General features: G+C 44.1%; 1 protein-coding gene across 4 annotated transcripts in view; it reads right to left on the reverse strand.

Annotated features, from left to right (window-relative positions):
* Positions 1–14,807, reverse strand: part of ESYT2 (extended synaptotagmin 2) — a 101,442-nt gene that overhangs the window by 57,479 nt on the left and 29,156 nt on the right. For all 4 annotated transcript variants that reach the window (XM_001083514.5, XM_015135385.3, XM_077997841.1 and 1 more), the window contains exons 2-6: positions 11,599–11,640; positions 10,299–10,433; positions 6,007–6,083; positions 498–570; positions 162–251 (exon numbers count right to left, since the gene is read on the reverse strand). In XM_001083514.5, coding sequence (XP_001083514.3) covers positions 162–251; positions 498–570; positions 6,007–6,083; positions 10,299–10,433; positions 11,599–11,640 — 417 coding nt within the window. The remainder of the gene's footprint in view (positions 1–161; positions 252–497; positions 571–6,006; positions 6,084–10,298; positions 10,434–11,598; positions 11,641–14,807) is intronic.

Here is a 14,807-nt window from a genome sequence, read left to right on the forward strand (position 1 = left end):
TAAGGCACAAAGAAATACAAAAAACTCCCACAAGATTCATGCAACAGAAAGGGACAACAGCGAGTTGATAAAATTTTGTTTCTCCACTTTATACATTCTTCCACGGGTATGTATTTTTGTCACCGAATGGGAAAATAAAAATGAAATAAATATTGACTTACTGGTTTCCTAAGGAAGAAGATAGACAAAGCTCCAACTAAGGGCATATCTCCAATCAACGGTTCCAGAATCACCCGCATGGTACCATGAATCTAAACTCAAACAAGAAACCAAAATATGTAATAGAAAACAATTCTCCTGGGCCACTTAAGGAGTTTGCTTGCGCATCTTAGTAACTTTTGAGCACTTGACTTCTTATTTCTCTCAACTATGACCTACAGTTAAAAACTGAACGTCAAAAAAATTCCAAGCTAGAAAAACTTCCTAATTTTCTTTCTGAATACAGCTTAGAGAACTTTAGAAAACTGTAAAATTAAAACAAAAACCAAAAAACTTACCTGGATACTTTTCACACCAGCTCTACAAAAATATCGTTTGATCTCCAAATCAATCTCACAATTTCCTACAAAACTAACAAAGAAAAAATTCTGCATTACATAATGTGAGTGAAATGAACTACTCTCTTCATCACTATAGACCTGCAAGATGTATAATCTGAATAAAATGATAGTAAAGCAAGCAAATAGATTGTAGGTAAAAATAGTAAAATACGGCCCATCAGATTATAGTATTTTACCGCTCCAGGTCTTCAGGCTGTTATCAGATCCAATACTGCTCTGACCTTGGGAGGAATACTCCCAATCAATCAATCAATCAATCAATCAATGGTTGTGGTTGTTGTTGGTCTTACATATAAAAATCTTAACTAAATAGAAATGTCGATGTTCAAAAGAAGATGTAAATAACAAACTGCAACTTCTGAAGCAGACTTTTGATGCAATGTAGTTTTCTTTACCTTATAAATCTGATGTTTAAAACATTAAAAAGTTTAATTTTATTTCACACAAATAAATTTCACATCTTGCTTCCCAATCATGAAAAATCTCTCAGTGCCCTAGGCCTCTATGACACCAAAGACTAGAAACAGTGCATCTGTTTGGGGCCTCAATTTTGCTCAATAAGTAAGTCATTTCAGATATTAATATGAAACAAACATAACGCTATAAGGCAAGATATGCATCTATTTTTAATATAAACATGAAATGTCAAACACTTTTTGCGTGGGTTAGTGTAGGACCTGCCCCGACCCTCGGCCCTGGAGGCAGGATGTCACACTCTGACCTGACAACGTCTGTGGGGAAGTTTGATAAATCCTAGAAAGGGAATGTCTAAGCAGATAAGCAAAATAGTAACGAAAGGAATCTGGAATAAGTTTCTTCCAGTATTTATTGTCCTGGTATTAACTCCAAGGCCTACAGATTCTTCTCATTGAGAATTACTCTCTACCTAGTTGGTAAAATCACCAATAACCTGTTACAAAACTATTAAAAAAACTTTCCTTTTCTTCATTCTATGACTTGATCATTTTCTTTTCTTTTTTTTTTTGAGATGGAGTCTTTCTCTGCTGGCCAGGCTGGAGGGCAGTGGCGCGATGGTGACTCATCACAACAGCCGCTCTCTGGTTCAGGCCATTCTCCTGCCTCAGCCTCCCAAGTACCTGGGATTACAGGTGTGCACCACCATGCCCAGCTCATTTTTGTACTTTTAGTAGAGATGGGGTTCCACCATGTTGGCCAGGCTGGTCTCGAACTCCCAACCTCAAGGGGTCCACCCGCCTCCGCCTCCCAAACTGCTGGAATTAACAGGCATGAGCCACTGCACCCGGCCTTGATCATTTTATTTTCTAATACTTTTCAATTATTCCTTCCCCATCTCTACTGCCTGCCAATTTAGTTAAAGTGCTTGTCTGGAACTCACAACAAAGCAGAATGCATATTTGTTCAGAGACATAAATCTGAGCGGGACACTCGGCACATGTTATGGGGGCTAACCATGAAACCAGACTGCACCTTCAGAATGGCGTCCACTGACTGACGGACTCAAACTTGCTCGGTGCTGGCGACACTGGATAAGCGCACAAGGCTCCGACCCTCATGAAGCCTGGTACCAGCCCAGTGGGCCACCCTCCTGGAGGTGGACCGTCCTCCTGGGGCACAGCCTGACCTGAGACATACGTGGGTGTCCTCTTTTATTCCACTGATGACAATGGTGTTTGCCCTAGCACCAAATATTTTAAAGAGGCAGATTTTTCCATATTAGATTAAAGAAAGTCTATGCTTCTTTCTGAAATAAAGGTAACTTGGTACCAACTTTGTACATTCATTATATTTAAATACTTTGGAAACTCAATGACCACTTTAATAAAATGATCTTTAGTAAAGGATCAAAAAAAGCACACAACTCTGAGCTGCTAGACACCACGTGTTGTTCTGAGTGCACAGTACTCACTGGGCACCACACACAGTGTGTTGTGAGGCCCCACGTGGAGCAGGAAGCCCTGAGCAAGCTCAAGGAAGAACGAGGATGAAAGACAAGAGAAGCCCACTTTTGAGCCACAGCCCAGGGGACACAGCGAGACCCTATGGGGGGTGTGGGGGGAAGGAAGCCCATTTTTATTATGCTATGCATGGTAGCTGGCAGCTCTTCAATTTCTTTGTTTTCCAATGTAAAACACTGTATTAAAATACACAAAAATTTGGCTGGGCATAGGTGGCTCACGTCTGTAATCCTAGCACTTTCGGAGGCTGAGGCAGGTGGATCACTTGAGGTCAGGAGTTTTAGACCAGCCTGGCCAACAAGGTGGAAACCTTGTCACTGCTAAAAATATAAAAATTAGTCAGGCATGGTGGCATATGCCTATAATCCCAGCTACTCGGGAGGCTGAGGCAGGAGAATTGCTTGAATCCAGGAGGCGGAGGTTGCAGTGAGCTAAGATCGCACCATTGCACTCCAACCTGGGTGACAGAGACTCCGTCTCAAAATAAATAAATAAATTAATACCCAAAAAACGTACCCTTATAATCATTTTTAAGTGTACAACTCGGTGGTACTAAACACATCCATAACATGCAATCATCACCACCAGCCATCTCCAGAACATTTTTCAACTTGCAAAATGAACACCCTTTCCCCATTAAACACTAACTCCCCATTCCTTCTGCCCCCAGGCCCTGGCAACCACCATTCTGCTTCTGTGTCTATGAGTTTGACTCCCCCGGGCACCTCACACAAGTGGAATTACACAGACGCTGTCCCTTTGTGTCTGGCTTGTTTCCTTCAGCATAAAGTCCTCAGGGTCCAGCACGTGGCAGCCGGAGCAGGAGTCCCATGTTTTTAAGGCACACAGGCATATAGGCCACATTCTGCTTATCCATCCATCGGCCCACACAGACTTGGGCTGCTTCCACCTTGTAGCTATTGTAAAAAATGCTGCTAAGAATGTGGGTGTGCAAATATCTGCTCAAGTCCTGGCTTTCAATTCTTTCAGGTATGCACGCAGAAGTGGGATTTCTGGATCACATGGTAATTTTACGTTTAAGGTTTTGAGGAACTGTTTCCACAGCAGCTATACCATTTCACATTTCTACCAACAGCGCACAAAGGTTCCAATTTCTCCACATCTCACCAACACCTGTTATTCTCTGGGTTTCTTTTGATAGTAGCCTTTCTAATAGTTGTTAGGTGGTATTTCATTACGGTCTAGATTTGCATTTTCCTGATGGTTAGTGATGGTCAGTATCTTTTCACATGCTTACTAGCCATTTGTGTATCTTCCCTGGAGAAATGTCTATTCAAGTTCTTTCCACATTTTTGAATAGGGCTGTTTGGTTGTTATGTTGTTGAATTTCAGGAGTTCTCTATATATCCTGGATGGTGACTGCTTACTGGATTCATGACTATAGGGATTGCATTAAATCTGGGATTGCTTTAGGTAGTAGTAACATCTTAACAAGATTAAGTTTTCTAATCCATTAATTAAGATAGAATGTTTTTATATTTATTTGTACCTTCTTTGATTTCTTTCAGCAATATTTTAGTTTTCAGTGTACAAGTCTTTCTCCTCCTTAGTTTATTCCTAAGTATTTTATTATTTTTGATTCTATTATAAATGAAATTGCTTCCTTCATTTTCTTTTGGGATTGTTCATTGCTAGTGTATAAAAATGCAATTGATTTTAGTGTGTTCACTTTGTATCCTGCTACTGTGCTGAATTTATTTCTTAGTTCCAAGAGTTCTTTTTTCTTTTTTGGTGGGATCTTTAGGGTTTTCTACATATGAGATCATCTCAACTGTAAAGAGAAAGATTAATTCCTTCCAGTGGGTGTAGTCACTCATGCCTGTGATCCCAGAGCTTTGGGAGGCCAAGGTGAGTAGATCGCTTGAGCTCAGGAGTTAGAGACTAGCCTGGGAAACATGGTGAAACCTCATCTCTACAAAAAAAATACAAAAATTAGCCACACATGGTGGCATGAACCTGCAGTCCCAGCTACACGGGAGGCTGAGGTGGGGGGACTGCCTGATTCTGGAAGGTCGAAGCTGCAGTGAGCCAAGACTGCGCCACTGCACTCCAGCCTGAGTGATAAGGCAAGAACCTGTCTCAAAACAAAAACAAAAACAAAACCAACAAACCAAATATATACACACACACACACACACACACATAAAATGTCTTTCTTCCTTTCCAGCCTGGGTGCCCTTTATTTCTTTCTCTTGCCTAACTGCTCCAACTAGAACTCCCAATACTGTGTTGAAGAGAAGTAGTGAAAGAGGGCATCCTTGCAGTTGGTCCTGATTTTAAAGAAAAAGCTTTCAGCTTTTGACCACTGAGTAAAACTTTTTTTTTTTTTTTTTGAGACGGAGTCTCGCTCTGTCGCCCAGGCTAGAGTGCAGTGGCGCGATCTCGGCTCACTGCAAGCTCTGCCACCCAGGTTCATGCCATTCTCCTGCCTCAGCCTCCAGAGTGGCTGGGACTACAAGCGCCCACCACCACGCCTGGCTTATTTTTATTTTATTTTTTTTTGAGACGGAGTCTTGCTCTGTTGCCCAGGCTGGAGTGCAGTGGCGCAATCTCGGCTCACTGCAAGCTCTGCCTCCCGGGTTCACGCCATTCTCCTGCCTCAGCCTCCGGAGCAGCTGGGACTACAGGCGCCCGCCACTGCGCCCGGCTAATTTTTTCTATTTTTAGTAGAGACGGGGTTTCACCGTGGTCTTGATCTCCTGACCTTGTGATCCGCCTGCCTCGGCCTCCCAAAGTGCTGGGATTACAGGCGTGAGCCACCGCGCCCGGCCGCCTGGCTTATTTTTTGTATTTTTAGTAGAGATGGGGGTTCATCGTGTTAGCCAGGATAGTCTCAATCTCCTGACCTTGTGATTCGCCCGCCTCAGCCTCCCAAATTGCTGGGATTACGGTGTGAGCCACCAAACCCAGCCCACTGAGTCTAATGTTAACTGTGGGGTTTTCTTATATGGTTTTTATTATGTTGAGTTAGCTTCCTTCTATTCCTAGTTCATTCAGTGTTTTTATCATGAAAGGGTATTGAATTTTGTTAAATGCTTTTTCTCCATCAACTGAGATAATCACATGATTCGGTTTTTTCCTTTTAATGTGGTGTATTACATCAACTAATTGTTGTACGCTGAATCATCTTTGCATTCTGGGAATAAATCCCACTAGGTCATGGTGTAAAATCTTTTTAATATGCTGCTGAATTCAGTTTGCTAGTATTTTGTTAAGTGTTTTTTTTAATCAATGTTCATAAAGAATATTGGTCCATAGTTTTCTTGTAGTGTCTTTAACTTCTTTTTATTTAACACATTTTATGAATGGCAATTATCGAGGCTATTAGAAACTGAGACCCAGAAGGTAAATAATATTTGGATGTCTAACAAGAACTCCAACTGACAGCAGGTAAGACGTGTGCTCTCTGTATCCTCCACCTTACAGGTGCAGCTAAGTGACATTACACGCCATTAACCATGACACAAATACAACAAATAAAAACTTACCTAATCTGAAGGTCCAAAATAATTTGCCTTTTGTCTACATTTTCAGTATATACCTTAACACCATTGATCCTGAGGGGCTGAAATAAGAAGTAGCTTTATTTTAAAATACAGAGGTTAAAAAAAAAATCAAACCTTGTAACACAGCATAAAGAGAACAAGCTTTAAATTTCAGACTACAACAGGAATTAAAATTCTGCCTTCATAACAGAGTGCGGCTTGATTTTCAGCTATTTAACCCCTGTTCCTCAGCTTCCTCACCTGTGATCTGCAGAAAAACAATGGCCTCTGTTTCATGAGATTACTGTGAAATTAGGCGACAAAATAAATGTCAAGACAGTAGTGCATGCCTTGCCCACAGCAGTTAATAAGCACTGGGCATGATTGCTGTTGTCAGCACATGTAACGATACATATGTGCTCTTTTCAAGCCTCTTACTCTCGTCTCTTCACATCTAACTTGACCCTTTTCCAGTACTCCATCCTAGTACTACCATGTTTGAAACATAACTTCCTTTCATTTATTCTTTATGTCTCAAAATTTTTCATTTCTTAAGACTTTCATGTCCCGGCGTGACAGCTCAGGTCTGTAATTCCAACACTTTGGGATACCAAGGCAGAGGATTGCTTGAAGCCAGGAGACTGAAACCAGCCTGGGCAACATGGTGAAACCCTAGCTCTACAAAAAGTAAAAAAAAAAAAGCTAAGATGGGAACGCACGCCTGTGGTTCTAGCTACTTAGGAGGCTGAGATGGGGTGACTGCTTGAGAGCAGGAGTTTGAGGCTACAGTGAGCTATGATTGTGCCACTGCACTTCAGACTAGGCAACAGAGTGAACTCCCATCTCTCAAACAAAACAAAACAAACAAAACGCTGGGCACGATGGCTCAAAGCTGTAATCCCAGCACTTCAGCAGGCTGAGGTGAAACAATCACTTGAGCCTAAGTGTTTGAGACCAGCCTTAGTGGAGACCCAGGCATGGGGACACGCACCTGTAGTCCCAGCTACTCAGGAGGTTGTGGTAGGGGGAATCCCTTGAGCCCGGGAGGTTGAGGTTGCAGTGTGTGGTGATCACGCCACTGTACACCAGCCTGGGTGACAGAGTGAGACCCTGTCTCAAAACTGAAAGCAGCACCTTACTTTTAGAGTACTACTGCTTACTCCGACAAGTTCGAGTGTATTAAAATCACACCTCTCACCTAGCTGTCGAACCCAACTCTAAGCCTTTACCTGAGAGTCTAGACACCTCCTATGCTCCCAAGTTCCCAGGCTTTTTCTTTATGGCACTAGCTAAGCCATGTACAGACTGCACTAAAAATATAATCACCACATTATGCTAATAAGTGAAAATGGGGCAGGCATGATGTACATCAGATAACATACTCCCCAAATGACACTGAGATGAAGGGACCAACCTCACTCCAGATGACTGGGCATTACCTAACGAAGGACAAACACCAGAAGGCAACACTGCCGAGCTGCCCGAGGTCTTGGTCAGCACACAGTCTGGCCAAGGGCCCTGCACAGGACTCCGCATGCCATTCTATGCGTCCCTTCATCAGAAAGCCTGGGTTTGCCACTTGTAAGACATTGGTACAGTAGGTGAAAATGCCAAAGTTATCTTTATTGAATCAGTACTCCTCTTAATACTCTTGCTATTCTCCAAGGCCTTCTTATTCAGCTGGTATCAAACTTAACGTGTGTGTGAAGGAACTCAAACATAATTAAATTATTCCTAAAATAAACCCAGGTGAGCTTGGAATTTTAAATATCCACAAACATGAACATGCTGTAACTTAGGGCATAACAGGCTAAATGTGGCCCTTGGCCTGACTCTACAGCCCTGGAGCTAGGATGGTTTTCACTTGGCTAAAGGGCTGTGAAAGAAGGGAGGGAGAGACAGCAGAACAGTGTGCCACAGAGACTTAAGGTGGAGTCAGAGCTAAAACATGTATGACTTGGCCATGTACAGACAGAGCATGCAGCCCCTGCTTTACAGCATTTAACTTGTCACTGGGATTTTAACCTGCACTCACACGGCACTTTAACTTGTAATTATGTTTTTCCCCATCTGTGGTTACCATTTTAGGTGTTGAAGGTAAAGTCAACACTGAAAACGTACTGCAGGCGTCCTGTGTAGAGACACGGGCTCGTCCCACAGGCGTCCTGTGTAGAGACACGGGCTCGTCCCACAGGCGTCCTGTGTAGAGACACGGGCTCGTCCCGCAGGCGTCCTGTGTAGAGACACGGGCTAGTCCCGCAGGCGTCCTGTGTAGAGACACGGGCTAGTCCCGCAGGCGTCCTGTGTAGAGACACGGGCTCGTCCCGCAGGCGTCCTGTGTAGAGACACGGGCTCGTCCCGCAGGCGTCCTGTGTAGAGACACGGGCTCTTGCACAGGATGGCCACGCCTCAGGCATGCCACAAGAAAAGCAGCAGCACATACAGGCAGGTGTCACATGTAAGGCTGCACAGGAGGCACTGGGTCTGGAGTAACTGCTTCTGAGACAGAGCATTCTCTGCACATAGAAAGTCAGCTCTGACGGAGAAAGGTGGCCAGCACCCTGGAGAGCATGGGGTGGACACGGGTGCCCACTAACAGGTGACAAATACACAGTGGCCATGCCAGACCCTCCCGCAGCCACATCTATCACAACCCTGAACCACACTGTGCGGGGATGTCTGTGTGCTTACTCTGCTGTGCGTGCACCAACATGTGCGGACTGTGTGTGTGTTTATAAGAACTCTCACGTTCTGAGTCTTTAGGCATATAAAAAAATGTTACCTTGGACTGTTGCTACTTAAACACTGATTTAAAAATATAAAATAAAAAGAAAAACTTCCCATGATCAACTAAATGTACACTTGAGGCTTTTATGAGAAGTGGTATTAGGAAGTAGAGCTTTCCTTTTTACATAATGTGACTCCGTTAACAAAATTCGTCTTTCCTTCCACCTACGTAATGAATGGTGTACCTACCTTACCAGCATTAGAGTCATTAGTTTTGTTTTTTAACATCCCGAGAGGGGTAAACACCTTAAACATGTCAATTACTGCACATTTAGCATGAATTCACGTATCAAACTCTCTCACAGGAAAGACTACTTAAAACTAGCGCGAAAAGGGCGTGCTGACAGAAGAACACGGAGCAGAAAGACACGTGAGGGGAAAATGTCAGTGTTAAAGAGAAGCCATGCGACGGAGGCTGACATGGCCAAGAGAGCACCTCGGACAAGAAGGCAGCAGGACGGCCTCCCGGCAGATGGGAAGGGGCAGTGAGGGTTAGAGGGAAGCAGGACGGCCTCCCGGCAGAGATGGGAAAAGGCACCGTGGCAGGAGGCAGAGCCTGAGTGACAGAGATGGGAAGGGGCAGTGAGGGCAAGAGGGCAGCAGGACGGCCTCCTGACAGACGGGAAAAGGCACCGCGGCTGGAGGCAGAGCCTGAGTGGGAAATGCAGGTACACCCGGTAGACCTTCTTGGTGAACAATTTTCCTCAGAACATAATTTGAAGCTGTCTGGTTTTTGAAATAGGGTCTCACTCTGTCACTCAGGCTGGAATGCAGTAGTGCGATCATGGCTCACCAGTCTCGACCTCCTGGGGCTCAAGTGACCCTCCTGCCTCAGCCTCCCGTGTAGTCCGGACCACACACGTGCACCACCACACCCAGCTAACTTTGAAACTTTTTTGCAGAGACGGGGTCCCACTTCGTTGCCCAGGCTGGTCTCTAGCTCAGGTCTCACAAAGTGCTGGGATCACAAGCATGAGCCACTGGGCTCATCGAAGTTGTTTAAAAAACATACATCCAGCTAGTTGGGAGCCTGAGGCAGGAAGATCACTTGAGCCTAGGAGTCTGAGGCCAAGCAGGGCAACATAGTGAGGCCCCCGTCTGAAAAAAAAAAATGGAAAGAAAATGTGTTTTTTGGCTGGGCGCGGTGGCTCACGCCTGTAGTCCTAGCACTTTGGGAGGCCGAGGCGGGCGGATCACGAGGTCAGGAGATCGAGACCGTCCTGCTAACATGGTGAAACTCCATCTCTACTAAAAATACAAAAAATTAGCCGGGCGTGGTGGCGGGTGCCTGTAGTCCCAGCTACTCGGGAGGCTGAGGCAGGAGAATAGTGTGAACCTGGGAGGCGGAGACTGCAGTGAGCCAAGATAGTGTCACTGCACTCCAGCCTGGGCGACAGAGCGAGACTCCGTCTCAAGAAGAAACAAAAAAAAATAAAAAGTGTTTTTCATGTTTTCACAGCAGTCTGACTGTGTGCACATGTGAGGATACTTAAGAGAACACCACTGACCTGCTGGCCCACGTCGACCTTCGTGAAACTAAAGGTGCTGAGGTGGGTGTTTGCTCCCCGCACAGCTGGTTCTATAGTTTCTCGAAACAACTTCTCTATAAATTGGCAAATGAAAGGCCACATGTGTTTTACAGTCTGGAAAGGAAAAAGAACTCAGTGTAAACAAAATGCTATAATGCATGACACACACGAGTGCTCGTGAGAAACTCTCGCAATGGACCAAACCTGGTTTTGAAAATAAAGAGGGGGGAGGATCTTCTTGTTATGCAAAATCAACATGATCTAAATTCTAAAAAGTTATTAGAAAAACCAACTACTGATTACCTAATACGTTGCAGGAACTAGTTATTCTGGTTAAATATTCTGTGTAAGTATGTCAGCACATGTAAAGATTTCTAAAAGTCCTGTGGTTTCAACTTGTTGCTGAAAACAACAGTAATATTTATAGTTCTTCAACTGTATACATATTAATAAGCACCTATATTTTTAATGACAAATGAACTTCCAGCACTTTAAAGTGATCATTATCAACATCTGAGTTCACTGTGTAGCCCTAAAGATGCACGAAATACAGAGATAAAACAGATCTAATTCAAGGTATACTGTTCTAAAAACATAACCTTTAAAAAAATGATTGCTGGCTGTGTGCAGGGGCTCACGCCTGTAATCCCAGCAATTTGGGAGGCTGAGGCAGGCGATCATCTGAGGTTGGGAGTTCGAGACCAGCCTGACCAATATGGAGAAACTCCATCTCTACTAAAAATACAAAATTAGCCGGGTGTGGTGGCGCATGCCTGTAATCCCAGCTACTCGGGAGGCCAAGGCAGGAGAATCACTTGAACCCGGGAGGTGGAGGTTGCGGTGAGCTGAGATCGCGCCATTGCACTCCAGCCTGGGCAACAAGAGTGAAACTCCATCTCAAAAAAAAAAAAAAAAAAAAAAAGGATTGTTATCGATTATTCAGTTTCTTGTAAGTTATTTCTTTCTTTGTAATGTTTCTTAAAACTTATGATTATTATAAAATAGATTTGAGCCCTGGTTGTTCAGAAAAGAAGACACATGGCCAGAGATATAAATATGCACATGCCTATACTTTTCTCAAGTCAAAGAGACAGTTCTCACTCTCTGGAAAGAAAAGAAATGCATTTGTTATGACTGAGGTCTTTGGGGAGCAGAAGCCAACCCACTAAAGTCCAAACGAGCTCAAATGTTACCAACATGCAAATTCCCAAATATGGAAAGATGGTATCTCATCCTCCAATTCCACTGATAGACGGTATTTGGTATACTCTAATCTTACCTTATTTAGCCATTCTGCTCTTTCAGTGTCTGGAAAATGAACCTAGGAAGAAAATACACACATATGACTTATTAACTCCCAATAACTGTAAATAAAATGTCAAGCAGGCAATTTCATATTCCCATCATATGTCCTATGTTTACATGATGCTTCTTTAAAACACTCTGCTCGAAAGCTTTGGAAACTGGTCTCCAAGGAGGGAAAGTGAAATGCATGGCACCCCAGCTCTTTACATTCTGAGAACATGATGAGCAGAAAATTCGAATGTGGAAAATGCCATCAGAGTCTTCCCTGCACCCCACTGTCCAGAGGAAATTCACTGGAATCTGAAACATCATAGATTATACAAAACTGACCTTCACCTTGTTTAAAAAAACATGCTTCTAGTTAGTATATTATCACCATGTCCTGGAAATTCAGGCTGAGCCTCCACCCTGCCCAGGTCAGCCATGGTGGCGCAAACCTGCAAGTCCCAGGTACTCGGGAGGCTAAGGTAGGAGGATCCCTTGAGCCCAGGAGCTTGTCTGCAATGTGCTGGAATCATGCTTGTGATTAGTGCTGCACCCTAGTCTGGACAACATAATGAGACTCCACAAAATAAAGTAACAAAATATAAACTAAAATAAAATTCACTCTTTCCTTTTGCTTTTCTCTTTTGGCCCAAACCAGCCAAGAGACACTCTTCCTTACTTGGCTCCCCTCCGTACCGTCTCCCACCTTCACCCAGATGGGGATCCCCCTTAAAATTCTGCAGGGAGGGCCTGGATACTGGAGAAGGGTTTGTACAGGAGAAAAGAAACCTATTTAGGGCCAGGTATGGTGGCTCATTCCTGTAATCCCAACATTTTAGGAGGCTGAGGCGGGTGGATTACTTAAAGCCAGGAGTTCAACACCAGCCTGGCCAACATGGGGAAACCCCGTCTCTACTAAAAATACAAAAATTAGCAGAGTGTGGCGGTACCCGCCTGTAATCCCAGCTACTTGGGAGGCTGAGGCAGGAGAATCGCTTGAACCTGGGAGGTGGAGGTTGTAGCTAGTCGAGATCGTGCCACTGCACTCCAGCCTGGATGACAGAGGGAGAGTCTGTCTCAAAAAAAAAAAAAAAGAAAACCTATTTAAAAAAAACGTGGACTGGGCGCAGTGGCTCACACTTGTAATTCCAATATAGTGGGAGGCTGAGGCAGGAGGACTGCTTGAGGCCAGATGTTCAAGACAAGCCTAGGCAACATAGTGAGATTCTGTCTCTAAAAAAAATGGTGGTGCACACCTGTAGTCCCAGTCCCAGCTACTCAGAAGCTGAGACGGGAGGATCACTTCAGTCCAGAAGTTCCAGGCTGCAGTGAGCCATGATTGAACTACTGCTTTCCAGCCTGAGTGACAGAGTGAGACCCTCTCTCTGGATTGAAAAAAAAGAGAAAGAATATATTTTCTCTGCCATTGGGGCTAAAATAAAACATCCTTGGCCAGGCGCGGTGGCTCACGCCTGCAATCCCAGCACTTTGGGAGGCTAAGGCGGGCGGATCACAAGGTCAAGAGATCAACATGGTGAAACCCCGTCTCTACTAAAAATACAAAAATTAGCCAGGCATGGTGGTGTGTGCCTGCAATCCCAGCTACTCAGGAGGCTGTGGCAGGAGAACCCGGGAGGCGGAGGTTGCAGTGAGCCGAGATCGTGTCACTGCACTCCAGCCTGGGACAGAGTGAGACTCCGTTTCAAAAAAAAAAAAAAAAAAAAAAAATTAAGGGGCCATATAGTTTTAAAAATATCGTACACATATGCATGTGTATAGAAACATGTTCTAATGTAAGTTACACATGCTAATAAATGCACAGAAAAGAGGTCTGCAAGAATATGTACGAAACTAGTAATGAGGAAACTCAGCTCTTACATTTCCCTCTGTATTTCTATACTTTTGAAATCCTTATAAGCATGAACTAATTCTGTAATTTAGGATTAAAATTAAGAAAATGTTTCTTTTTTTTTTTTTTTTTTTTTTTTTTTTGAGACGGAGTCTCGCTCTGTCGCCCAGGCTGGAGTGCAGTGGCGCGATCTCGGCTCACTGCAAGCTCCGCCTCCCGGGTTCACGCCATTCTCCTGCCTCAGCCTCCCGAGTAGCTGGGACTACAGGCGCCCACAACCGCGCCCGGCTAATTTTTTGTATTTTTAGTAGAGACGGGGTTTCACCGTGGTCTCGATCTCCTGACCTTGTGATCCGCCCGCCTCGGCCTCCCAAAGTGCTGGGATTACAGGCGTGAGCCACCGCGCCCGGCAAGAAAATGTTTCTAATACAGGAGTACTATTTTTATATAACAAATGACCAAAATTATGTGAAAGTGCAATTTTCATTAATTAAACCATATTTTAATGATATTAGATGAAAACGATACTTGGAAACAGGATTATCTTACACCAAGTAATCTACTCCAAATTTGATTTGTAAAGAAAAATTTTTTGGAACACCAAGTTTTAAAGATAAATATCATAAAATGACTCCTGTAAAAAATGTTCCAAAATGAAAACATTCTTCCTTCTCTAACATTAGATTTCTCTAAGTTTACTGGTACTTCTCAAATTTGGTCTGACAGTATGCTAGTAAAGTCCTACTCATCCTGTCATCCTTAACGCCTGAGCAACACCTTAAAGCTAAACATAACAGTACCAGAATCACCTACAGAATTATACTTATGTAATAATAATAAAGCTTCTCTACTCAGTCATATATCACAGCAAAAATAAGGTGAGTTCTGATTTTATTAGTCACTGGGCCGTATTTAATCTCCTGCACATGTGTTGACTGTTCTGTTGAAGAATCTATTTATCAAGCACTTCCTCCAGATCCAGCGGGAATGAGACCTGCTGCTGTCCTTGGAGGCTTGTTGCTGGAGGAGGGGCTGGTGTGGGAGGCGTGGCCGCCAGCCAGGGAGGGAGAACAGTGCCGGCACAGGAAGGAGAGTCCGCTGCTGCCTGGAAGGGTCCATGGAAGATTCAGAAAGAGGCCGTAGGCCAGGTGCTGTGGCTCACGCCTGTAATCCCAGCACTTTGGGAGGCCAAGGCGGACGGATCACGAGGTCAGGAGTTCGCGACCAACCTGGCCAGGATGGAGAAACTCAGTCTCTACTAAAAATACAAAAAAATTAGCCAGGCGTGGTGGTGCACACCTGTAGTCCCAGCTACCCAGAAGGCTGAGGCAGAATTGCTTGAACCCAGC

Source organism: Macaca mulatta, chromosome 3, assembly GCF_049350105.2.
Source record: "Macaca mulatta isolate MMU2019108-1 chromosome 3, T2T-MMU8v2.0, whole genome shotgun sequence".
NCBI lineage: Eukaryota > Metazoa > Chordata > Mammalia > Primates > Cercopithecidae > Macaca > Macaca mulatta.